A 26,090-nucleotide genomic window follows, 5' to 3' on the forward strand; every position below is an offset into this window, starting at 1 on the left:
AAGGAAGAGGACACAGGTGGATTTTAAAGAAAACCTTGCCAGTTTTGAAAATGATATGGTGAGAAAATAATAATTTTATTTATGAAACAGCAATAGGAACAGTTACTGGGTTGATGCAATGTGAAATTACCTAATATTTCATAATCTATGTTTTTTGTAAAACCGTGTTGAAATTGACGTATCAAATTTGATACAGCAGGTATATAAGGTAGTTTAACTCTAAATCTGTAAACTGTCATTTTATTGTATTTCATGCATTACACATAACATCAAGCAACATACAGTTTTTATTTTTCAAGTAAACTAATTAAATGTTTAAAATACATAATTTTGGTCATTTAGAGCAGAAAATTAGATATGCAATTTGCTGTACCGGGATTGATGACTAGGTAGGTGTTGCGATGATACAGCTGCTAGTAACTTCCTTTTGCTTATGAATTCAATGGAAAAATACACAATAATAATTTTTTTGGTGTGTATGTGTGTTTTTAGATGGGAAAAAATACAGTCTTAAAGATGCTCTGAAGAGGATTTTGGATGGAAATTCAAGTGACAGAGCAGCTAGGGGAGGATAAACAAATAAAAAGATAAAAATAAGACAAAATATATAGGTTGTGAACTACACAATGAGTAAAAATAACGAAAATGTTCTCATTACTTTGAAATTGTATCATTATTTTGACCCGTTGTATCAAATATGATATTTTGAGAAAAAAAAAATGTTTGTTCAGAAGGACCAATAAAGGCTCCAGTTTCAAAGAATTGGAATTGTCTGTCAATTATTTAATGGTTTGGGCTTTACAGGGTTAAGGGGATTCATAATCAAAAAGGAGGGTATAGCAGGTTTTTACTTTTATTATTTTATTCCTCAATTATGTATGTAAGTGTGACTGGAGAGACTAGAATATGTGTACGTGGATCACATGGGCATGCTAGACAGGCAACCACACGAACACACCCCTGAGGCATCAACCATAAAACGTGTGAGGCAGAAGTTACTGACCAGTGCGCTACCCTGTTCTGTAGCTTCACCCTCGCCCCAGGCTGTAGGAATGCACCAGACCAGTCGAGACCGACTAGTTGATGTGCAAGGAGATGTGGACTTTCATTACCATATGAGGCAATGGCCTGAGGGGGAATTAAGGGATACGAATACACTGAGATGTTGGCTATAAGGGATAGAGACTTGAATGCATGCTTTGGAGTTAGCTCTTAATGCAGGGGTGTCCAAACTTTTTTTGTTGGGGGCCAGAAGAAGAAATATATTTGAAGTCACGGGCCACACTCTGTAATAAAACAAATAATGAAATATACCACTTTAAATAATAATATCCTGATTATTTCATTTACACACCATTTTACTTGACTAACTATCTTTATCTTTGACAGTGTTGTATAAACTAAGATTTTTCAAATTGATGTTTAATTTCATGATGTCTCTTAATATTAAACTCCTTAATTCCGGCAACTTTTAGACTCTTTGGCACTAGAAATGCGCACTCTCTCCACTTTTAGACTCTTTGGCCCGTTTTTCTGCACTAGAAATGCGCACCCTCTCCGCTTTAAGACTCTTTGGCCCGTTTTTCTGCGTTAGAAATGCGCACCCTCTCCGCTTTTAGACTCTTTTGCCCCGTTTTTCTGCGCTAGAAATGCTCTCCCTCTCTGCTTTTAGACTCTTTGGCCTGATTTTCTGCGCTACAAATGCGCACTCTCTCTGTTTTAGACTCTTTGGCACGTTTTTCTGCGCTATAAATGCGCACCCTTTCCGCTTTTAGACTCTTTGGCCCGTTTTTCTGCGCTAGAAATGCGAACCCTCCCCGTTTTTAGACTCTTTTGCCCCATTTTTCTGCGCTAGAAATGCGCACCCTCTCCGCTTTTAGACTCTTTCGTCCGTTTCTGACACCTAGCGTTCAAACTTTGAATCTCACATTATAAAAACCTGCTTAACAGTGGGCTAACTTTCATTCTATTCCTAAAATACCTCGCGGACCGCTCCAAAAAGGAAACGGGCCGCAAATGGCCCACGGTTCGTAGTTTGGACACCCCTGGCCTAAACATTAGAAATAATATAAAAAATATTGATATTGTTATGATATGCAAACTTTTGACAATACTTGTCATTTTACTTTTAGTATTTAAATTGATTTTTTTTAAAATAAACTACTGGCAATACTTAAGTACAAAAATGTTAAATACTTTAGTCCTTCTACTTAAGTATGATGCTTAAAGAACGCTTCAACTTCTATTCAAGTCACTTTTTTGACAGAGTACTTGTACTTTTACTGGGTCTCTAGTACTTCATACATGTCTGCCCCTGAGATGAGTCCCACCACAGTGGTATCATCAACAAACTTAATGATTCTGTTGCTGGACTGAACTGTGAACACTTCATAAAGATAGATGAGAGTACTATTGGGCGGTAGTCATTCATGCAGCTGATGTTAGCTTTCTTTGGTAGGGGGGACAATGATTAATTAATTAATTATGCAGCATGCATGTTTTATTATGTGTTTGTATTAACCTGTATTAGTCTATGTTGGCTTGTATTACCCTGTGTTGGCCTGTATTACCCTGTATTATCTTTTTTATCATGTATTTGCCTGTTTTACATTGTCTTTGCCTGTATGAATGACTCTATTAGTCTGTTTTCCTGTGTTAACCTTTATGACCTTGTTTTCCCTGTATTGCCCTGAGCTGCTCTATATTACCCTGTGTTTACCTTTTAATAACATGTGTTTACCTGTATTTACCTGTGTTGGACTGTTTTACCCTGTGCCATACTGAGGCACTCAGTCCTCCAGTCACTTTCTCCAGAGAAGAAAAGGTGTCGTTCCTGTCCACACTGGAGTGGAATTTAAAAAACATGCAGGTTCTGCTGATCCTGAATCAGTTTATAACCAGAGTAGAAATTTGTGAACTTGTTCCCAAGCAAATCCAGTTCAAACACGTTTTTAGCCACAGGGAGTTACACTTCACTGAAGATTTACCACTGACCATTTCCCTGTGTCAAACGACACAAGATAAAATATACAAAGAGAAGCAGAGTGAGGTCATTTTACTGCACTAAAGTTTGCTTAAAAGTACATTCTAGTTTAAAACTACCGTCATTGTACTGCCCTTTGTTTGCAGGGATTTGGCCTGTATTCGCCTTTATTACCCTGTTTTTGTTTGCTTAACCCTGTATGTGCTTCTTTTACCAGTTATACGTATATAGATATTTATAGTTATCTTTCTGTGAAAATACTACAGCAAACCAATCAACAAGCTCAACATATCTATCTATCTATCTATCTATCTATCTATCTATCTATCTATCTATCTATCTATCTATCTATCTATCTATCTATCTATCTATCTATCTATCTATCTATCTATCTATCTATCTATCTATCTATCTATCTATCTATCTATCTATCTATCTATCTATCTATCTATCTATCTATCTATCTATCTATCTATCTATCTATAGACCAATGTATATTTAGGAAAACCATACTGCCCCCAGCATCATTGCAAGTGCTTTCCCTCTGCATTCTTTTGATGGGAGCTCTAAGTACAGATTTAAACAATATTTTTCTGTAAACAACTTCACTCACAAGGAGTTCAAGAGAAGAAGTTCAAAGATTATTTCACAGACACAAGTATTTATAGAAAAACCCCACCTCAAGGTAACGGAGAAAAGCACCCTAGACAGTTCTCCAAAAACTGGTTCTGGCTGGTCTTGATCAGAAATTGTCTGTGTCAATTCACTTCTGTGTTACACATACAGTTTGCTTAACGGCCAGATCTTGCAAGTAAATGACATTTTAAATAGAGAAGTATTTTAGAGAACTCATTGAGTTTGTGGCTACTGTCTCAGCTCTTTTCTCCGCCTTCATTAGCATGATTAGTATTGGGATTATAGTAATGTGGTTGATTATACTTCATTAGCATGATTAGTATTGATTATAGAAATCTAACACGCTAGTCTTTTCGTCAGACGTTCCATTGCTCACATCAAATTACTGCTCTTTGACTGTCATACTACACAAACCTTGGTCACTCGCAACACTGAAATTCAAATCCAATGCAGAATCGGGTCCAAATATGGCTAAATTCATGCAGTCTGACTCAGGTATTAGTTCTAGCTCGCTTCATAGATACCAAGTTACTAGTTTGACTAAATTTTAAACAATGTAAAGGAAGGAAATTAGCACTTACTGCAGGTCTTTTATCAGCACTATAGCAAGCTAAAATTCAACCTCGACATTTAGTCCTAAAGTGGTATTTTTCCATCATGATTAACCCATAAGAACACAGACCATGTTGTGAATATTGATACAACTGAGCAGCTCATTCATATTGTTTATCGTTGTGATAAGAAAGCATATGACTATTTTACAATTCCTGATTTAACATGAAAATCACATGCATCATTTATTAAGCATGTGAGTTATTAAAATGATTGGTGTTTGATTCCGTTTATTTTTAGTTTAGAAATTATATGGAAATGTTTATTGAAGAATGTGAAAACTGTAAGCAATGGATTAACTGCATGTTTAAATAACCATGAAATAAAAACAAGACTGGCTGCAAAACACATTTTTTTTTCCTTTTTTTTATTCTTATTCATAAGTTCATTATTCAGAAGCTAATTATTGTGTACATGGGCATGTGAATGGTTTATTAATTGATGTGCCATTTAAAGTGCACATAAAAACAAACACTTTAAGTATTTAGTATAATTCACAAAATGTATTTTCACTCTAATAAATCTTATACATTTAACAGTTGTCAGCGAAACAGAATTAAAATAATAAGCAATCTAAATCTCATTTTTTTAAGTAAGTGTAACACCATCTTGTTCCAGCGCTAAAAGTGACGTCACGAGGTTGGTTCTCGAACGCCTAACTAACATAAACTGTTAGCCTACACTAGTTCCTCAATGAATAATAAAAGCCAAACCAAAAATCGATACAAAGGGGGCACTTTTGTATTGCCGCTGGGTTTAGTTACATTTTATAGGGTGAGGAATGAGAAAAATATTCACCTTCACTTTTATATCTTGCCTCTTAAGGACAGCTGTTCTTCTGTGGTGGCCAGCAGCGCTAAAGCGCTAGAATCCTCCGGTTAGCCGCAATGCTAGGGTTGGTAGCGAGCACTTTCTAGACGAGGACTATGTTAAAGAGAGAGTTTTTGAGTCAGGAGCATTAAGTTAGTCGTTCGCCGGACAAATAAGCTAAAGTCCAAGGCTTTTTTCCTCCGTTTTTAATTTTTCCTTTTACCAGCTGGGATGTACAGACTGTCCGACTGGGGGTACTATAAAAGCAGCAGCTGTGAGCCGCAAGAAACAAGCCAAACGACGCGCCCACCCAGCAGAGCAGCGAGAGGTAACTTACAAAAAGTCTAGATAAGCTAACAGTTAAAAGATAACATAGCTAGCGTTAGCTACATAGCTAGCTACCTTACCAAAGCTAGCGTTAGCAATGTATCTACCTATCTTAACATAGCTAGCATTAGCTATTTTGCTAGCTATCTTACCAAGGCTAGCATTTACTACTTAGCTAGCTAAGTTAATTGGCTAAATAGCTAATGCTAGCTAACTAGCTAACGCTAACTAGATGAAGGTAGCTACCCAGCAAGCCTTCTAACTTCCAAACTGAATGGTTTATCAACCAAACAGCGCCTGGGTGTTTCAATATCCACTTAAATCATGTATGTTTCATTATTCAGTCTAAATGAACTCTGGACTTTACATGCTAAATAGCTAAGTCTATATAAACAAGCTAGTTAACTGGATGGCAGTACCTGTTGTTGACAGGCTGCTCCAAATATTTAATCCCTTAGAAAACGTGTACAAACTGAAATGTTTCATGTCCACTTTAAGCCAGTTAAAATGTCTAACAATTTATATTATGTTTTTGTTTGCTTATTATTATTTTGTTGCTTTGATTATTAACATATTCTAAAAATGCAAATAGAGATCTAGGGAATATGCCAATTATTCTGCCAGTGCTTTTATAAAAAGGCTGTTTTGTCGAGTTATCCTAGCAGAACACTTTTATGTTTATTTGATAGTTATTTGAAATTATTTTTGGCTAATAGAAAGTCGGTAATGTTCCCTAAGGTTGACTGAATTTCCTATTTCAATTCAGTAAAACCTTTTGTATACTATCACCTAGTTTGTCATTTTTACCACAGTAATAGCAGTATTTTTTCTTGTGAGAGGTATTACTGCCACCCCCATGTTTCACAATAAGTGTGTTGTAATGCAGATTTTCTTCTTTGTTGCCCAAGAAGCTTCTGAGCAATATTCACTCTGGTAGTTTCTTCCCACCTGTCTTGTTATTAAGTTCCTGAGTAATTAAGGCTGCAGGGGATGACGATTCCTGACCTGTTCATACAGGTTTTATGTCAGGGGTCTCTACCTGCTTTACGAGTTTTCTCAGATTAACACATTATGCAGACATTAAGCATCAGTGCAGCCAGCTCACAACATAAACGTTGGGTGCTGAGGAAATTTATACTGGTTTCCATTCACCCAGCAAGTTTCTGGAGAGTTGAATAATATGATGTTTGCTCCCACTTTTTCAATATTTAATTTTTAAAACAAAATTTTTCTCTCATTTTTGTTTAAGTAGACTTTACCCCATATTTTGAGTTATAATTACCTACAGTATATTTAACAGCTGAGGCATGCTAAAACAATAAGTAAAAGGCTACCAAATGTATACTGTTTAGTGTTTGCAGGCCATAAGAGGAAGTTATCATTTTTCTTACTGCAAAGAGACTTCATGCTTGATAAGTAATGCAGTGCAGTGCTGGATTCATTTTTCTATTTAATGAGAAGACACTAGCTGTCTTCCCTACATAGGCAATGTTTAGTCGTATTTTAAATGGTTAAAGTATGACAAAGAATTGCCTTCTTGTAATGTACAAGCAAAACTATTTGCAGATAGTTCAGGAGTAGCACACCTATTATGCAAATAAATTATGTGAGGAGCCAATAGAAAGATGTACTGTAAGATATGTTAGGTAAGCCTTACATTTAGTTCTGAAATGAGTTAAAAGTTTAACTTGGAAATGTTACCATAACTGTACCCTACAGTCTTATTCAGTGATTACATGTACATTCACAATGAGTTAATGTAATCACAGTGGGCCAGTTGTTCAGAGGTAATCTAATCAGATTTTAGTTATCGGATTGGATCAAATCTGGAAAACGGGTTGTTCAAAAGGGAAACAAGGGGTAGGATTTCAAGGTGAATTTCAGGGAGAAAATGTAGTAAAATTTTTAAATTAAAGTTTTAAAGTGAAAAAAACATTTGTACAATTAATTATTCTGGATTTCCGCCCTATTATTGGGCAACCAGAATCTTCACCGGTAAAGCCAGCAGTCACAGAAGCTCAGAAAAGAGGCTTGAAGCATCCCTTTCGAAATACTATGGTAATGGTGATGACTATGAAACTCTTCTTAAACGAGAAACTCACAGAGCAGAAGCACAGATTCTCCTGGCAGAGGAACAAATAAAGCTGACCAAACTGCAGCAAACCAGGGTGCAACTTCAAATCCTCCTCCTAAAATCAGGGCTTGAAAATGCAGGTCTCTCTTTCTCATATGAAGAACCCTGAATATCTTGTTAACTATTGGACATTTTTAATTAAGATGCTTTTAATATATTCACAATGTATTTGTTAATGTATATGTTTTTTATTTGTTGTGGCTCAGATAAGGGGTCATGAAATAAATTAGTTTATTCCAAAAGGCTAAATTTGCTCTGACGGCAAAAATGAAAAAAGAACGATGCTTGATTCTGTTCATATTTATTATGATTTGATTTTTATTTATTTGTTTCACAATCACATCTTCACATTCACTGTAAACATTATAAAATGCCAGGTAAAACAATTATAGTTATCACTTGTCAAATATTTCTTATTTCAAGATATTTGTCTGTTTTGTCTGTCGTAAGATAAAGCAACTATGTTTCAGACTTTTAGTTGTAATGGATGTATTGGACGTAAAAGCATAAATACCTGCAAATTAAACAAAATTATATTAAATGAATCATTTAAAGAAACACATTTTTTATATTTTTTACATAAAATATTATATTATTCTACCTGCTGAAATAATGTTTACAGTGTGAGTGTCAATCATGTCAATTCAAACTCAATCAATTCAATTGATGAAATTCTCGGCGCATCCAGGGAGTGCAGAGGTCCAGCACCAGTATGTTTCACTGGAAACAAGAGAAAACAGCACATTAATGTTTTTAATGAAGAAAATGACTGCAAGCATAAATATCACTAAAGAACAGTTTATAACTGTCAGCATTGCCTTAATCAAATTAGACTTTATTAAGTCTATAAATAAAGATGTGTTGGTTGTTCCTTGAAGGAATCGGTCTTACCTGTCGGTGCTCTAGATCTTTTCCTCCCTGAACTCGGTGGTGATGGAGCTGCCAGACTGGCACCTGTACTGTCCGTACTCCACCTTGCTCTGGGATCCGGTGACGATGGTCAGCTTGACTGGAACCTTCACATCCACCTCCTTCCTCACCATGTTCACGGTGAGCTTGGTGCGGGGAGCGATTTTGGCTGGTAGGTTAACCCGGATGCTCTTCCTCTCTGTCCTGGTGTTGCTGCTCCCCTTCTCCACGGTGAAGGTGTTGCTCAGAGAAAAGTTCTGCTCTGCTTTCACCACTCCCACGTCTACACCAAACGATGTTCCCCAGCTTATCTGGGTGGAATTGCTAAAGCTGAAGCTATCAGTGACGGAGCTTTCGTACTCCTTACTCATCTCAGTGGAGAAGCTTTGCTCGTGGTCTCCATGGTTCAGACCACACAGGCTGTCGATGACCACGGCATTCATATGCTCTTCTTTCTGGTTCCACTGGATCTCTGCTGTTATAATGGGTTTCCCTGGCTTCAGAGGGCGAAGGTGAGACACTCTGTCATTGAACCAGCCGTACTCAGGCATGTCTCGAGAAGCTCTGGCCACCAGCTGAGCTCCACTTCTGTTGATGTGCTCATACAGGACCCACACCCCTCTCTGCACCTTGTGAGAAGACGCAACATCGTTAAAGTTGCCGTAGCACAGGTTGGTTTCAGTGGTGAAGACGAGGCTCCTGCCCCGGTAGTTAGTATGTTCGTAAAGGGTTATCTGAGGGTTTGTCAGGTCGTCAGTCACTTTCTCCAGAGAAGAAAAGGCGTCGTTCCTGTCCAGAGTGGCGTACTCTCCCTCCTCGTAGACATACTGAGAACCTTGAAAGTTGGTATGTTCATATGCCACCCATGGCTCCCCTATAACTTTCAGGGAAGTGATGCAGTCGTTGAAGTTTTCGCTTCTCAAGTTGGGGACGGAGGAGGTGAACTCTTTGCTCATGCCCTGAAAGTTAATATGCTCGTAGATGATGATCTTGCTCATGGTGTCGCTCTGGAAGTCGATACTGAATGAGATGAATGAGAGGAGTCTGCAAGTCTGTGAAAAGTGTCTCTTTACCCCTCCATATATATAGGGGGCTGAGGAATTTGAGAATATGCAGGTTCTGCTGATCCTGAATCAGTTTTAAGCAGAGTTGATATTTTTTTAACTTCTTCCAAGCAAAACCAGTTCAAACACGTTTTTAGCCACAGGGAGTTTCACTTAACTGAATATTTACTGTCACGCGAGACCAAGGATGAGGATCCAAAAGCAGGTTTATTCACACAGAAAGAATAATCCAGGCAGAAGTAACAATCAGGGAATATCCAAAAATCACAGTCCAGAAAACGAGAGCAGGAGTCAAAAAACCAGAGTAACATAAACATACAGAAGTGCTTCGAAATGCAAGGTAAGACCAGACAAGACGTCGCACCTGAGTGCAGGTGTGGTGTCTATTTATACAATACTAATGCTCCTGAAGAAGGACTAAAACTGTGGCGAGAGTGACCTCCTGAGGCGAGGAGGTGCAACACCTGGGTCACTGGTAACAATTTTATAGAAAGTCGGCAATGTTCCCTAAGGTTGACTGAATTTCCTATTTCAATTCAGTAAAACCTTTTGTATACTATCACCTAGTTTGTCATTTTTACCACAGTAATAGCAGTATTTTTTTCTTGTGAGAGGTATTACTGCCACCCCCATGTTTCACAATAAGTGTGTTGTAATGCAGATTTTTTTCTTTGTTGCCCAAGAAGCTTCTGAGCAATATTCACTCTGGTAGTTTCTTCCCACCTGTCTTGTTATTAAGTTCCTGAGTAATTAAGGCTGCAGGGGATGACGATTCCTGACCTGTTCATACAGGTTTTATGTCAGGGGTCTCTACCTGCTTTACGAGTTTTCTCAGATTAACACATTATGCAGACATTAAGCATCAGTGCAGCCAGCTCACAACATAAACGTTGGGTGCTGAGGAAATTTATACTGGTTTCCATTCACCCAGCAAGTTTCTGGAGAGTTGAATAATATGATGTTTGCTCCCACTTTTTCAATATTTAATTTTTAAAACAAAAATTTTCTCTCATTTTTGTTTAAGTAGACTTTACCCCATATTTTGAGTTATAATTACCTACAGTATATTTAACAGCTGAGGCATGCTAAAACAATAAGTAAAAGGCTACCAAATGTATACTGTTTAGTGTTTGCAGGCCATAAGAGGAAGTTATCATTTTTCTTACTGCAAAGAGACTTCATGCTTGATAAGTAATGCAGTGCAGTGCTGGATTCATTTTTCTATTTAATGAGAAGACACTAGCTGTCTTCTCTAAATTGGCAATGTTTAGTCGTATTTTAAATGGTTAAAGTATGACAAAGAATTGCCTTCTTGTAATGTACAAGCAAAACTATTTGCAGATAGTTCAGGAGTAGCACACCTATTATGCAAATAAATTATGTGAGGAGCCAATAGAAAGATGTACTGTAAGATATGTTAGGTAAGCCTTACATTTAGTTCTGAAATGAGTTAAAAGTTTAACTTGGAAATGTTACCATAACTGTACCCTACAGTCTTATTCTGTGATTACATGTACATTCACAATGAGTTAATGTAATCACAGTGGGCCAGTTGTTCAGAGGTAATCTAATCGGATTTTAGTTATCGGATTGGATCAAATCTGGAAAACGGGTTGTTCAAAAGGGAAACAAGGGGTAGGATTTCAAGGTGAATTTCAGGGAGAAAATGTAGTAAAATTTTTAAATTAAAGTTTTAAAGTGAAAAAAACATTTGTACAATTAATTATTCTGGATTTCCGCCCTTTTATTGGGCAACCAGAATCTTCACCGGTAAAGCCAGCAGTCACAGAAGCTCAGAAAAGAGGCTTGAAGCATCCCTTTCGAAATACTATGGTAATGGTGATGACTATGAAACTCTTCTTAAACGAGAAACTCACAGAGCAGAAGCACAGATTCTCCTGGCAGAGGAACAAATAAAGCTGACCAAACTGCAGCAAACCAGGGTGCAACTTCAAATCCTCCTCCTAAAAGCAAGGCTTGAAAATGCAGGTCTCTCTTTCTCATATGAAGAACCCTGAATATCTTGTTAACTATTGGACATTTTTTTAATTAAGATGCTTTTAATATATTCACAATGTATTTGTTAACGTATATGTTTTTTTATTTGTTGTGGCTCAGATAAGGGGTCATGAAATAAATTAGTTTATTCCAAAAGGCTAAATTTGCTCTGACGGCAAAAATGAAAAAAGAACGATGCTTGATTCTGTTCATATTTATTATGATTTGATTTTTATTTATTTGTTTCACAATCACATCTTCACATTCACTGTAAACATTATAAAATGCCAGGTAAAACAATTATAGTTATCACTTCAAATATTTCTTATTTCAAGATATTTGTCTGTTTTGTCTGTCGTAAGATAAAGCAACTATGTTTCAGACTTTTAGTTGTAATGGATGTATTGGACGTAAAAGCATAAATACCTGCAAATTAAACAAAATTATATTAAATGAATCATTTAAAGAAACACATTTTTTATATTTTTTACATAAAATATTATATTATTCTACCTGCTGAAATAATGTTTACAGTGTGAGTGTCAATCATGTCAATTCAAACTCAATCAATTCAATTGATGAAATTCTCGGCGCATCCTGGGAGTGCAGAGGTCCAGCACCAGTATGTTTCACTGGAAACAAGAGGATTCAAGGATTCAAGGAGATTTTATTGTCATTCGCATCTTATGTGGTACATGAGGTGGAACGAAATTGTGATCTCACGATCCAGTTTACACCCAGGAGCTGTTATTAAATAGATATATAGATAAAAGTACAATAAAGGAATACAATAAAAATAGAATATACAAAATAGTTAAAGATAAATACCCCAAATGAAATAAATAGAAAGAGTAGACAGGTTGCAACAACAAGTCCAGAGTGCAAATGTGCTATAGCAGCATGAAATGAATTAGAGCAGTAGAAAATAAAGTGTCTCAGTGCGGGTAAAGTGACCGTGTTTGTGCAGTAATTGTCCTTGTGTGTCAGTGCAGTGTGTTGTTAAGTGGAGTTTAAGAGTCTTACAGCTTCCGGAATGAAGCTGTTTCTCAGTCTGGTTGTTTTGCACTTGATGCTCCGCAGCCTCCGTCCTGAGGGAAGCGGGACAAAAAGTGCATGTGCTGGGTGGGTGGGATCCTTCCTGATGCAGGTGGCCCTCTTCCTGCATCTGGAGGTGTAGATGTCCATGGTGCTGGGGAAGCTGACTCCAACAATCCTCTGTGCAGCCTTCACCACCCTCTGCAGAGCTTTCCTGTCTGCAGCAGAGCAGCTTCCATGCCACACGTTGATGCTGGAGCACACGACGCTCTCCACCACACATCTGTAGAAGGAGGTGAGGACTGCGCTCCCTAGTCCAGCTCGTCTCAGCCTCCTGAGGAAGTAGAGCCGCTGATGTGCCTTCCTGACCAGAGTGGAGGTGTTGTTGCTCCAGGTGAGGTTGCTGCTCAGGTGCACCCCTAAGTACCTGTAGCTGTCGACCACTTCCACCGCAGATCCTCCAATGTGCAGGGGGAGGTGGGCATGCTGGCCTCTTCTGAAATCCACAATCATCTCCTTCGTCTTCTTTACGTTGATGCAGAGGTTGTTCTCTCTGCACCAACCCTCCAGGTGTTCCACCTCCTGCCTGTAGCTGGACTCATCTCTGTTTGTGATGCATCCAACCACTGCTGTGTCGTCTGCAAACTTCACAATATGACAGCCTGGATGGAGAGGTGAGCAGTCATATGTGAGCAGTGTGAACAGGAGGGGGCTCAGCACACAGCCCTGAGGGGAGCCAGTGCTGAGGATTATAGTGGGGGAGGAGATGTTGTGAATTCTCACAGACTGCGGCCTGTTGGTCAGGAAGTCTAGGACCCAGTTGCACAGCGAAGAGCTCAGTCCTAGTGAGGAGAGTTTATTTATCAGGGTCTGTGGAGAAAACAGCACATTAATGTTTTTAATGAAGAAAATGACTGTGTCATGAACTTGGCACAGCAGACCGACAGGAGTTTTAATGGAGCTTTTTATTAGCGTGCTTGCACTCGCAGCAATTCACAAAACAGTGCCCCTAGCTTCTCCCTCACTCCCCAGGTACCGCCCACTACCCAGGTTATCCACTCCTATAATCACATGACTCTACATGTCCTACACAGATATCAGTACATCTCCCCCCCCCTTTTTTTTTTTCTCTTCCCGAACAACATATAACAACTATATTGTCTCACAACAGTATAACTGCAACTTAACATGCTAAATAGCACTAGAAATATAACTTCTATAACTAGGACATTGGGGTAGACTGCCCTTTGTCCACAGCAGCATAGGGATTATTCTGCCCAAAACAGCCGCTGTTCCTACAGCTAACATTTCTGCATCATGCGTCTCTGTAACGAGCAGGCAATCTTATTTCTCTGCCTCTGGATGTCACAGCCACAGACTGGGGCGAAGCTGGCTTGAAAGTCAGACTTGGGGTGTCCAGAGTAGGAGTCTGATCTGGAGATGGCATCTGGGAATCAGACTGTTCACATGGCTCAGCAACCACTTCCTCGCGTCCACTAGGTGGTTGTGGATGAACAGCTTCATGTGACTCTGGGACTGGCTGAAGATGTCGCCGATTCCGTCTGGTTATAGTGTTGTCTTCCGTCTGAATGACATATGATCTTGGTTCCTGAGACTTACTTAGAACTGTAGCAGGTGTTTTCCAGCTCTTCTCTGTGTCCAGCTTAACCTTTACTCTTTGTCCTGGGTTAAGTTCTGGAAGTGGACGAGCCGAATGCCGCCTGTTGTAAAAGAACTGGTAAGCCCTCTTAGCTTTCTCATCTCTCCACCTTATTCCAGCATCATCGATGGGGGTAGGCATTAGATTCTTTTCCAGCATTGGAACTGATGTGCGAATCTGACGACCCATCATAAGCTGGGCTGGGCTTGCCCCCGTAGCACTGAGTGGGGTAGCCCGATAACACATCAGAGCTAGATGTGGATCTGACTGTTTCAAGATGTGTTTGGCAGTTCGCACCGCCCTCTCGGCCGCACCATTCGATTGTGGGTATCGGGGACTGGACGTTGTATGTGCAAACCCATACTTTTCCTGGAATGCTTTGAATTCAGCAGAGACAAACTGTGTTCCGTTATCACTCACCAACTCGAGGGGGATGCCCCACCTGGCAAACATGCTCTTAAAGCTGGCGATGACATGTTGGCTATTGATGCAGGAAACCTGAACTATCTCTAAGAACCTAGAATAATAGTCCACTACAATGAGGTATTTCTTGCCTCCATGCTCGCACAGGTCTGCAGCAATCTTCTGCCAGGGACCACTGGGAAGAGTTGTTGTAAGCAGTGGCTCCCTCCTGTAGGATGGTTTATTCTCTACACAGAATTCACAGGATTTCACTTTCTGTGCAATGTCTTTGCTGATTGCAGGCCACCATACCGTCATCCTGGCTCTTTCCCTGCATTTGGTCAGTCCCTGATGGCCTTCATGGATTCGCTGCAGCACGTCCTCTTGTTGAGATGCTGGAATCACTAGCCTGTCTTGATACAGGATGATACCATCCAGTTCTGAGAGGTGTGCTCTTGCTCCAAAATATGGTTGGAGAGAATACGATAGTTTAGCCATTTTATCTGGCCAACCACATCTGATGTGTGCAAGTACCTTCTGCAGCACTGTGTCCACCATGGTTGCATTTCTGATGCTTTCCATCCTCTGTTCGGATACAGGTTTGGAGTTGGTGATCGCTGACACATGTGCAGTGACTTCTTGTTCGCTGTCAGATAGATCTTGTCCATCCACAGGATTTCTTGACAAAGTGTCTGCAATGACAAGTTGTTTACCTGGCACGTGAACTGCTACCACATTAAATGCCATTAGTCTCATCAACAGTCGCTGACATCTCGGTGGTACCTGATCCAGGTCGTAGGAATTTATCAAAGGTACAAGTGGTTTGTGGTCGGTTTGTAGCAGAAAGCTATCCATGCCCCTCAAATAGCGCAAGAACCGCTCACAGGCCCACACCCCTGCCAGGCATTCTTTCTCGATCTGGGAATATCTTTTCTCTGTTTCAGTGAGTGTGCGTGAACAGAATGCAATTGGTCTGAGCTCACCTGGGTCCCCTTGTAGCAGTGTGGCCCCGAGACCATAGCTGCTTGCATCAGCGCTGACAACAGTAGGCTTTTTGATGTCATAGAAAGACAACACTGGCGCTGTGGTAAGCATCGACTTCACCCTCTCGAACGCTTTCTGCTGTAGTTCTGTCCAAAGCCAGGGTGTGTCCTTTTTCAGTAGCTCAGTAACTGGGTGGAGTACAGTTGAGAGACCTGGAAGAAATTTTCCTAGGTAGTTCACCATCCCTAACATCTGCCGTAGCTCAGTGATGTTGGTGGGGCTTGACATTTCTGTTATTGCTTTGACTTTGTCCATGTCTGGTTGAATTCCCTCTTTGCTGATTATGTGGCCAAAGTACCGTATCTCAGGCTTACTGAAGTTGCACTTGTCTTTATTGAGCTTTAGCCCAGATTTTTCCACTGTCTGCAGCACTGCATTTAGGTTCCGGTCATGGATTTCCTGGTCTTTTCCGAAGACTAAAATATCATCCATCACTACTACTACACCCTGATGGTCTTTCAGTAGTGTGCTCATCTCTCGCTGGAAGATTTCTGGAGCAGAAGTGATTCCAAAGGGAAGGCGTCTGAAACAGAATCTTCCGATGGGAGTGATGAAAGTTGTTAGCAGCATTGAGCTGGGGTGGAGTGGTATCTGCCAAAATCCACTAGATGCATCTAATGTTGAAAAGACTTTTGCCCCTGAGAGTTTAGGTGAAATGTCCTCAGAATGAATCTTTCACGCTTCACCGCTTTGTTGAGCTTTTTCAAGTCGACACATATACGAACTTTGCCGTTCTTCTTGATTACGGGCACCATTGGGGCACACCAGTCAGTAGGCTCTCTAACCTCTTCTATAATGCCTAGTGACTGCATCCGTTTAAGTTCTTCCTCCACCTTTGGTAGGATGGGAAATGGAACACGGCGTGGCGTTGCAAGGGAGTATGGAACAGCATCTTCTCTTAGTTCAATTTTTACTGGTCTACAACTTAGCAGCCCAACATCTTGGAAAACATTTGCAGTGATTTCATTCACTCTCTTGACTAGACCCATTTCACAAGCAGCTGCTCTGCTTAGGAGATTACTGGTAGAAGAGCCATCAATAACATACATCCAACACTTGTATCTGTTCCCCTTGTAGGCACATTTAGCTAGGAATTTCCCTAAGCATTTCAGCTGGCCCCCTGGGCTGTGGATTGTAGTACCTGCATTCGCCAGTGAGGGGCGCTGTGGCATTTTAAAATAAGCGCTAAGCGACATCACTGTAATGTCTGCACCAGTGTCTATTTTAAACTCTGTTGGGGTGCCACGGAGATGTGTACATTCCACATATTGTCAGCGTTGTTTTTTTCACTCACCAAGCCTAAGAAGAATTCTCCTTGCTCTGCATGAGTTGTAATCTCCTTCACCGTCTTTGTTTTGCACACCTTCTCAAAATGTCCCATTTTATTACATTTTCTACACATCTTGTTTCGTGCTGGACACTGCTCCCGAGCGCTGTGTGTCCGACCACATCTTGTGCAGTTCTGTCTTTCCATCTTGTATCTCCCTTGCTTGCTGTGACATGAGCTGCTTACTTTTGTGTCTCCATGCCACGTTGGTTTGGACCTCACCTCATCCACGCTCTTCTCTGCCCTCAAGTTTGCCTGCTGCTTTTTAATTTGCTCAGACTGGCGGGCGATAGTTATGGCTTTTTCCAATGTTAAATACGGCTCCAGCTGGAGTTTCTGAGATACTTCACCGTCAGTTAATCCAATCACTATCCTGTCCCTGATATGTTCGTCTTTTGCAGCGCCAAATTCACAGTATTCAGCCAGCTCATAGAGGCTGCGCACAAACGATTCGACTGGTTCTCCGCTGTTCTGAACTCGTCTGTGAAAATATGCACGTTCGTGAATGACGTTGCGCTTAGGCACAAAATGCTCATCAAACTTGGCAACCACTGTGTTATAACTCTGTGCCTCGTCTTCCCCTAACACAAATGAATTAAACACTGGTTCTGCCTCGGCGCCCATGGCGTAAACTAGTGAGTTCACCTGCACCAAGCCGCTCTCTTTGTCCAGCTTCGACGCCACTCTAAACCGGGAAAACCTTTGCCTCCACAACGGCCATGACGACGGCTGGGTAAAGTCAAACGGGTCCGGGGGTGAAAACTTGGACATTCTTGTGCCTGAAGTAGCTGGAAGTCGCTGGTTCTTTTAGTGTTCTGACACCATGTCATGAACTTGGCACAGCAGACCGACAGGAGTTTTAATGGAGCTTTTTATTAGCGTGCTTGCACTCGCAGCAATTTACAAAACAGTGCCCCTAGCTTCTCCCTCACTCCCCAGGTACCGCCCACTACCCAGGTTATCCACTCCTATAATCACATGACTCTACATGTCCTACACAGATATCAGTACAGACTGCAAGCATAAATATCACTAAAGAACAGTTTATAACTGTCAGCATTGCCTTAATTAAATTAGACTTTATTAAATCTATAAATAAAGATACGTTCAAGGTTGTTCCTTGAAGGAATCTGTCTTACCTGTCGGTGCTCTAGATCTTTTCCTCCCTGAACTCGGTGGTGATGGAGTTGCCAGACTGGCACCTGTACTGTCCGTACTCCACCTTGCTCTGGGATCCGGTGACGATGGTCAGCTTGACTGGAACCTTCACATCCACCTCCTTCCTCACCATGTTCACGGTGAGCTTGGTGCGGGGAGCGATTTTGGCTGGTAGGTTAACCCGGATGCTCTTCCTCTCTGTCCTGGTGTTGCTGCTCCCCTTCTCCACGGTGAAGGTGTTGCTCAGAGAAAAGTTCTGCTCTGCTTTCACCACTCCCACGTCTACACCAAATGATGCTCCCCAGCTTATCTGGGTGGAATTGCTGAATCTGAAGCTATCAGTGACGGAGCCTTCGTACTCCTTACTCATCTCAGTGGAGAAGCTTTGCTCGTGGTCTCCATGGTTCAGACCACACAGGCTGTCGATGACCACGGCATTCATATGCTCTTCTTTCTGGTTCCACTGGATCTCTGCTGTTATAATGGGTTTCCCTGGCTTCAGAGGGCGAAGGTGAGACACTCTGTCATTGAACCAGCCGTACTCAGGCATGTCTCGAGAAGCTCTGGCCACCAGCTGAGCTCCACTTCTGTTGATGTGCTCATACAGGACCCACGCCCCTCTCTGCACCTTGTGAGAAGACGCAACATCGTTAAAGTTGCCGTAGCACAGGTTGGTTTCAGTGGTGAAGACGAGGCTCCTGCCCCGGTAGTTAGTATGTACGTTAAGGGTTATCTGAGGGTTTGTCAGGTCGTCAGTCACTTTCTCCAGAGAAGAAAAGGCGTCGTTCCTGTCCAGAGTGGCGTACTCTCCCTCCTCGTAGACATACTGAGAACCTTGAAAGTTGGTATGTTCATATGCCACCCATGGCTCCCCTATAACTTTCAGGGAAGTGATGCAGTCGTTGAAGTTTTCGCTTACCAAGTTGGGGACGGAGGAGGTGAACTCTTTGCTCATGCCCTGAAAGTTAATATGCTCGTAGATGATGATCTTGCTCATGGTGTCGCTCTGGAAGTCGATACTGAATGAGATGAACGAGAGGAGTCTGCAAGTCTGTGAAAAGTGTCTCTTAACCCCTCCATATATATAGGGGGCTGAGGAATTTGAGAATATGCAGGTTCTGCTGATCCTGAATCAGTTTTAAGCAGAGTTGACATTTTTTTAACTTCTTCCAAGCAAAACCAGTTCAAACACGTTTTTAGCCACAGGGAGTTTCACTTAACTGAATATTTACAACTGACCATTTCCCTGTGTTAAAGCAGAGTGGGTAATTTTACTGCACTAAATTATACTTTAAAGAACCTTGGTCACTCGCAACACTGAAATTCAAGTCCAGTGCTGAATCGGGTCAAAATATGGCTAAATTCGTGCAGTCTGATTCGGGTATTAGTTCTAGCTCGCTTTATACATACCAAGTAACTAGTTTGACTAAGTTTGAAACAATGTAAAGGGAGGAATTTAGCTCTTACTGCAGTTCTTTTATCAGCACTTTTTTATAAGCTAAAATTCAACCTCGACATTTAGTCCTAAAGTGGTATTTTTCTAACATGATTAACCCATAAGAACCCAGACCATGCTGTGAATATTGATACAACTGAGCAGCTCATTCATATTGTCTTTCATTGTGATAAGAAAGCGCATTATTATTTTACAATTAAAATCCTGATTTAACATGAATATCACAAGAATTTCATATGGAACATACATCATTTATTAAGCATTTGAGTTATTAAAATGATTGGTGTTTGATTCTGTTTAGTTTTAATTTGAACGCCTAACTAACATGAACTGTTAGCCTACACTAGTTCCTCAATGAATAATAAAAGCCAAACCAAAAATCGATACAAAGGGGGCACTTTTGTATTGCCGCTGGGTTTAGTTACATTTTATAGGGTGAGGAATGAGAAAAATATTCACCTTCACTTTTATATCTTGCCTCTTAAGGACAGCTGTTCTTCTGTGGTGGCCAGTGGCGCTAAAGCGCTAGTATCCTCCGGTTAGCCGCAATGCTAGGGTTGGTAGCGAGCACTTTCTAGACGAGGACTATGTTAAAGAGAGAGTTTTTGAGTCAGGAGCATTAAGTTAGTCGTTCGCCGGACAAATAAGCTAAAGTCCAAGGCTTTTTTCCTCCGTTTTTAATTTTTCCTTTGACCAGCTGGGATGTACAGACTGTCCGACTGGGGGTACTATAAAACCAGCAGCTGTGAGCCGCAAGAAACAAGCCAAACGACGCGCCCACCCAGCAGAGCAGCGAGAGGTAACTTACAAAAAGTCTAGATAAGCTAACAGTTAAAAGATAACATAGCTAGCGTTAGCTACATAGCTAGCTACCTTACCAAAGCTAGCGTTAGCAATGTATCTACCTATCTTAACATAGCTAGCATTAGCTATTTTGCTAGCTATCTTACCAAGGCTAGCGTTTACTACTTAGCTAGCTAAGTTAATTGGCTAAATAGCTAATGCTAGCTAACTAGCTAACGCTAACTAGATGAAGGTAGCTACCCAGCAAGCCTTCTAACTTCCAAACTGAATGGTTTATCAACCAAACAGCGCCTGGGTGTTTCAATATCCACTTAAATCATGTATGTTTCATTATTCAGTCTAAATGAACTCTGGACTTTACATGCTAAATAGCTAAGTCTATATAAACAAGCTAGTTAACTGGATGGCAGTACCTGTTGTTGACAGGCTGCTCCAAATATTTAATCCCTTAGAAAACGTGTACAAACTGAAATGTTTCATGTCCACTTTAAGCCAGTTAAAATGTCTAACAATTTATATTATGTTTTTGTTTGCTTATTATTATTTTGTTGCTTTGATTATTAACATATTCTAAAAATGCAAATAGAGATCTAGGGAATATGCCAATTATTCTGCCAGTGCTTTTATAAAAAGGCTGTTTTGTCGAGTTATCCTAGCAGAACACTTTTATGTTTATTTGATAGTTATTTGAAATTATTTTTGGCTAATAGAAAGTCGGTAATGTTCCCTAAGGTTGACTGAATTTCCTATTTCAATTCAGTAAAACCTTTTGTATACTATCACCTAGTTTGTCATTTTTACCACAGTAATAGCAGTATTTTTTCTTGTGAGAGGTATTACTGCCACCCCCATGTTTCACAATAAGTGTGTTGTAATGCAGATTTTCTTCTTTGTTGCCCAAGAAGCTTCTGAGCAATATTCACTCTGGTAGTTTCTTCCCACCTGTCTTGTTATTAAGTTCCTGAGTAATTAAGGCTGCAGGGGATGACGATTCCTGACCTGTTCATACAGGTTTTATGTCAGGGGTCTCTACCTGCTTTACGAGTTTTCTCAGATTAACACATTATGCAGACATTAAGCATCAGTGCAGCCAGCTCACAACATAAACGTTGGGTGCTGAGGAAATTTATACTGGTTTCCATTCACCCAGCAAGTTTCTGGAGAGTTGAATAATATGATGTTTGCTCCCACTTTTTCAATATTTAATTTTTAAAACAAAAATTTTCTCTCATTTTTGTTTAAGTAGACTTTACCCCATATTTTGAGTTATAATTACCTACAGTATATTTAACAGCTGAGGCATGCTAAAACAATAAGTAAAAGGCTACCAAATGTATACTGTTTAGTGTTTGCAGGCCATAAGAGGAAGTTATCATTTTTCTTACTGCAAAGAGACTTCATGCTTGATAAGTAATGCAGTGCAGTGCTGGATTCATTTTTCTATTTAATGAGAAGACACTAGCTGTCTTCTCTAAATTGGCAATGTTTAGTCGTATTTTAAATGGTTAAAGTATGACAAAGAATTGCCTTCTTGTAATGTACAAGCAAAACTATTTGCAGATAGTTCAGGAGTAGCACACCTATTATGCAAATAAATTATGTGAGGAGCCAATAGAAAGATGTACTGTAAGATATGTTAGGTAAGCCTTACATTTAGTTCTGAAATGAGTTAAAAGTTTAACTTGGAAATGTTACCATAACTGTACCCTACAGTCTTATTCAGTGATTACATGTACATTCACAATGAGTTAATGTAATCACAGTGGGCCAGTTGTTCAGAGGTAATCTAATCGGATTTTAGTTATCGGATTGGATCAAATCTGGAAAACGGGTTGTTCAAAAGGGAAACAAGGGGTAGGATTTCAAGGTGAATTTCAGGGAGAAAATGTAGTAAAATTTTGAAATTAAAGTTTTAAAGTGAAAAAACATTTGTACAATTAATTATTCTGGATTTCCGCCCTTTTATTGGGCAACCAGAATCTTCACCGGTAAAGCCAGCAGTCACAGAAGCTCAGAAAAGAGGCTTGAAGCATCCCTTTCGAAATACTAATGGTGATGACTATGAAACTCTTCTTAAACGAGAAACTCACAGAGCAGAAGCACAGATTCTCCTGGCAGAGGAACAAATAAAGCTGACCAAACTGCAGCAAACCAGGGTGCAACTTCAAATCCTCCTCCTAAAATCAGGGCTTGAAAATGCAGGTCTCTCTTTCTCATATGAAGAACCCTGAATATCTTGTTAACTATTGGACATTTTTTAATTAAGATGCTTTTAATATATTCACAATGTATTTGTTAATGTATATGTTTTTTATTTGTTGTGGCTCAGATAAGGGGTCATGAAATAAATTATAAATGAAAGTGGATGTTTATGTTTTCCTGAAAACTGTGTATCTGAATTAGGGAGATCCAATCCAATGTTGCTTTGAAAAAACGGCTTAAAAAATAAGACAGATCACCTGATCCTGGATAGCAAAAATGGGATTACCAGATCTGGATAATTTTGATCCGGATTACATTTTTTGAACAACTGGCCCAGTGAGTTTATTCCAAAAGGCTAAATTTGCTCTGACGGCAAAAATGAAAAAAGAACGATGCTTGATTCTGTTCATATTTATTATGATTTGATTTTTATTTATTTGTTTCACAATCACATCTTCACATTCACTGTAAACATTATAAAATGCCAGGTAAAACAATTATAGTTATCACTTGTCAAATATTTCTTATTTCAAGATATTTGTCTGTTTTGTCTGTTGTAAGATAAAGCAACTATGTTTCAGACTTTTGTTTGTAATGGATGTAACGGATAAAAGCATAACTACCTGAAAATTAAACAAAATTCAATTAAATTCATCATTTAAAGAAACACATTTTAATAATGTTTACATAAAATATTATATTATTCTACCTGCTGAAATAATGTTTACAGTGTGAGTCAATCATGTCAATTCAAACTCAATCAATTCAAATGATGAAATTCTCGGCGCATCCTGGGAGTGCAGAGGTCCAGCACCAGTATGTTTCACTGGAAACAAGAGAAAACAGCACATTAATGTTTTTAATGAAGAAAATGACTGCAAGCATAAATATCACTAAAGAACAGTTTATAACTGTCAGCATTGCCTTAATCAAATTAGACTTTATTAAATCTATAAATAAAGATGTGTTGGTTGTTCCTTGAAGGAATCGGTCTTACCTGTCGGTGCTCTAGATCTTTTCCTCCCTGAACTCGGTGGTGATGGAGTTGCCAGACTGGCACCTGTACTGTCCGTACTCCACCTTGCTCTGGGATCCGGTGACGATGGTCAGCTTGACTGGAACCTTCACATCCACCTCCTTCCTCACCATGTTCACGGTGAGCTTGGTGCGGGGAGCGATTTTGGCTGGTAGGTTAACCCGGATGCTCTTCCTCTCTGTCCTGGTGTTGCTGCTCCCCTTCTCCACGGTGAAGGTGTTGCTCAGAGAAAAGTTCTGCTGTGCTTTCACCACTCCCACGTCTACACCAAATGATGCTCCCCAGCTTATCTGGGTGGAATTGCTAAAGCTGAAGCTATCAGTGACGGAGCCTTCGTACTCCTTACTCATCTCAGTGGAGAAGCTTTGCTCGTGGTCTCCATGGTTCAGACCACACAGGCTGTCGATGACCACGGCATTCATATGCTCTTCTTTCTGGTTCCACTGGATCTCTGCTGTTATAATGGGTTTCCCTGGCTTCAGAGGGCGAAGGTGAGACACTCTGTCATTGAACCAGCCGTACTCAGGCATGTCTCGAGAAGCTCTGGCCACCAGCTGAGCTCCACTTCTGTTGATGTGCTCATACAGGACCCACGCCCCTCTCTGCACCTTGTGAGAAGACGCAACATCGTTAAAGTTGCCGTAGCACAGGTTGGTTTCAGTGGTGAAGACGAGGCTCCTGCCCCGGTAGTTAGTATGTTCGTAAAGGGTTATCTGAGGGTTTGTCAGGTCCTCAGTCACTTTCTCCAGAGAAGAAAAGGCGTCGTTCCTGTCCAGAGTGGCGTACTCTCCCTCCTCGTAGACATACTGAGAACCTTGAAAGTTGGTATGTTCATATGCCACCCATGGCTCCCCTATAACTTTCAGGGAAGAGATGCAGTCGTTGAAGTTTTCGCTTACCAAGTTGGGGACGGAGGAGGTGAACTCTTTGCTCATGCCCTGAAAGTTAATATGCTCGTAGATGATGATCTTGCTCATGGTGTCGCTCTGGAAGTCGATACTGAATGAGATGAACGAGAGGAGTCTGCAAGTCTGTGAAAAGTGTCTCTTAACCCCTCCATATATATAGGGGGCTGAGGAATTTGAGAATATGCAGGTTCTGCTGATCCTGAATCAGTTTTAAGCAGAGTTGACATTTTTTTAACTTCCTCCAAGCAAAACCAGTTCAAACACGTTTTTAGCCACAGGGAGTTTCACTTAACTGAATATTTACAACTGACCATTTCCCTGTGTCAAAGCAGAGTGGGTAATTTTACTGCACTAAATTATACTTTAAAGAACTGGTATAAAACTAGCATACTCCATACGTACTCCAACCTTGGTCACTCGCAACACTGAAATTCAAATCCAGTGCTGAATCGGGTCAAAATATGGCTAAATTCGTGCAGTCTGATTCGGGTATTAGTTCTAGCTCGCTTTATAGATACCAAGTAACTAGTTTGACTAAGTTTGAAACAATGTAAAGGAAGGAATTTAGCTCTTACTGCAGTTCTTTTATCAGCACTTTTTTATAAGCTAAAATTCAACCTCGACATTTAGTCCTAAAGTGGTATTTTTCTAACATGATTAACCCATAAGAACCCAGACCATGCTGTGAATATTGACACAACTGAGCAGCTCATTCATATTGTCTATCATTGTGATAAGAAAGCGCATTATTATTTTACTATTAAAATCCTCATTTAACATGAATATCACAAGAATTTCATATGGAACATACATCATTTATTAAGCATTTGACTTGTTAAAATGATTGGTGTTTGATTCTGTTTATTTTTAGTTCAGAAATGATATGAAAATTTTTATTGAGGAATGTAAGCAATGGATTAACTGCATGTTTAAATAACCATGAAATAAAAACAAGATTGACTGCAAAACACTAAAATATAATCACAGGCTTTTTTTTTTTTACTTCTTATTCATACATTTTTATTAAATTGACGCTAAATATTGTGTACATGGGATCGTTAAAATGTCTAACAATTTTAATGGTGTTTATGTTTGTTTATTATTATAATTATTATGGTGCATTGATTATTAAAATATTCTAAAAAAGCAAACAGAGATCTAGGGAATATGCCAATTATTCTGCCAGCTCTTTTTTTTACAAGGCTATTTTGTAGAGTTCTCTTAACAGAGCACTTTTATGTTTATTTGATAGTTATTTGAAATAATTTTTTGGCTAATAGAAAGTCAGTAATGTTCCTAGGGTGGACTGAATTTCTTATTTCAATTCAGCACAACATTTTGTATACTACTACCTAGTTTGTCATTTTTGCCACAGTACTACTATTATTTTTTCTTGTTGAGAGGTATTAAAAAGATATAAAAGTCTTCTTTTAAGGTCTTAAATTTGAGCTTTAAAAATGTGCAGATACTCTGCTCACGGACACAGTTTTAGGCGGTGTGGACACTGGGAAGACCGGACGGTCTGGCTTGTGAACTGGCATGGGCTGAAAAGTACTCAAGCCAGACTGTCCTGTTTTCCTGGTGT

The 26,090-nt window shown here is 39.9% G+C and overlaps 3 protein-coding genes across 3 annotated transcripts; all 3 read right to left on the bottom strand.

The window, feature by feature from the left end:
* Positions 1-7,787: 7,787 nt before the first annotated feature.
* LOC111194103 (epidermal differentiation-specific protein-like) lies at positions 7,788-9,481 on the bottom strand. Its single transcript, XM_049463040.1, has 2 exons — positions 8,394-9,481; positions 7,788-8,222 (listed from the first exon to the last, which is right to left on the bottom strand). The coding sequence occupies exon 1, from the start codon at positions 9,407-9,409 to the stop codon at positions 8,405-8,407; it is 1,005 nt and encodes a 334-aa protein (XP_049318997.1). The 5' UTR covers positions 9,410-9,481; the 3' UTR covers positions 7,788-8,222; positions 8,394-8,404.
* A 2,191-nt stretch (positions 9,482-11,672) lies between these two features.
* On the bottom strand, positions 11,673-19,176 carry LOC111194104 (epidermal differentiation-specific protein-like). The gene is made up of 2 exons (XM_049463037.1): positions 18,081-19,176; positions 11,673-12,105 (listed from the first exon to the last, which is right to left on the bottom strand). Exon 1 carries the CDS (start codon positions 19,094-19,096, stop codon positions 18,092-18,094), a length of 1,005 nt encoding a protein of 334 aa, XP_049318994.1. The 5' UTR covers positions 19,097-19,176; the 3' UTR covers positions 11,673-12,105; positions 18,081-18,091.
* Positions 19,177-22,957: 3,781 nt separating this feature from the next.
* LOC125780600 (epidermal differentiation-specific protein-like) lies at positions 22,958-24,652 on the bottom strand. Its single transcript, XM_049463035.1, has 2 exons — positions 23,559-24,652; positions 22,958-23,387 (listed from the first exon to the last, which is right to left on the bottom strand). The coding sequence occupies exon 1, from the start codon at positions 24,572-24,574 to the stop codon at positions 23,570-23,572; it is 1,005 nt and encodes a 334-aa protein (XP_049318992.1). The 5' UTR covers positions 24,575-24,652; the 3' UTR covers positions 22,958-23,387; positions 23,559-23,569.
* Between the last annotated feature and the right edge of the window lie 1,438 nt (positions 24,653-26,090).

Source organism: Astyanax mexicanus, chromosome 13 (assembly GCF_023375975.1).
Source record: "Astyanax mexicanus isolate ESR-SI-001 chromosome 13, AstMex3_surface, whole genome shotgun sequence".
Classification (NCBI taxonomy): Eukaryota; Metazoa; Chordata; class Actinopteri; order Characiformes; family Acestrorhamphidae; genus Astyanax; species Astyanax mexicanus.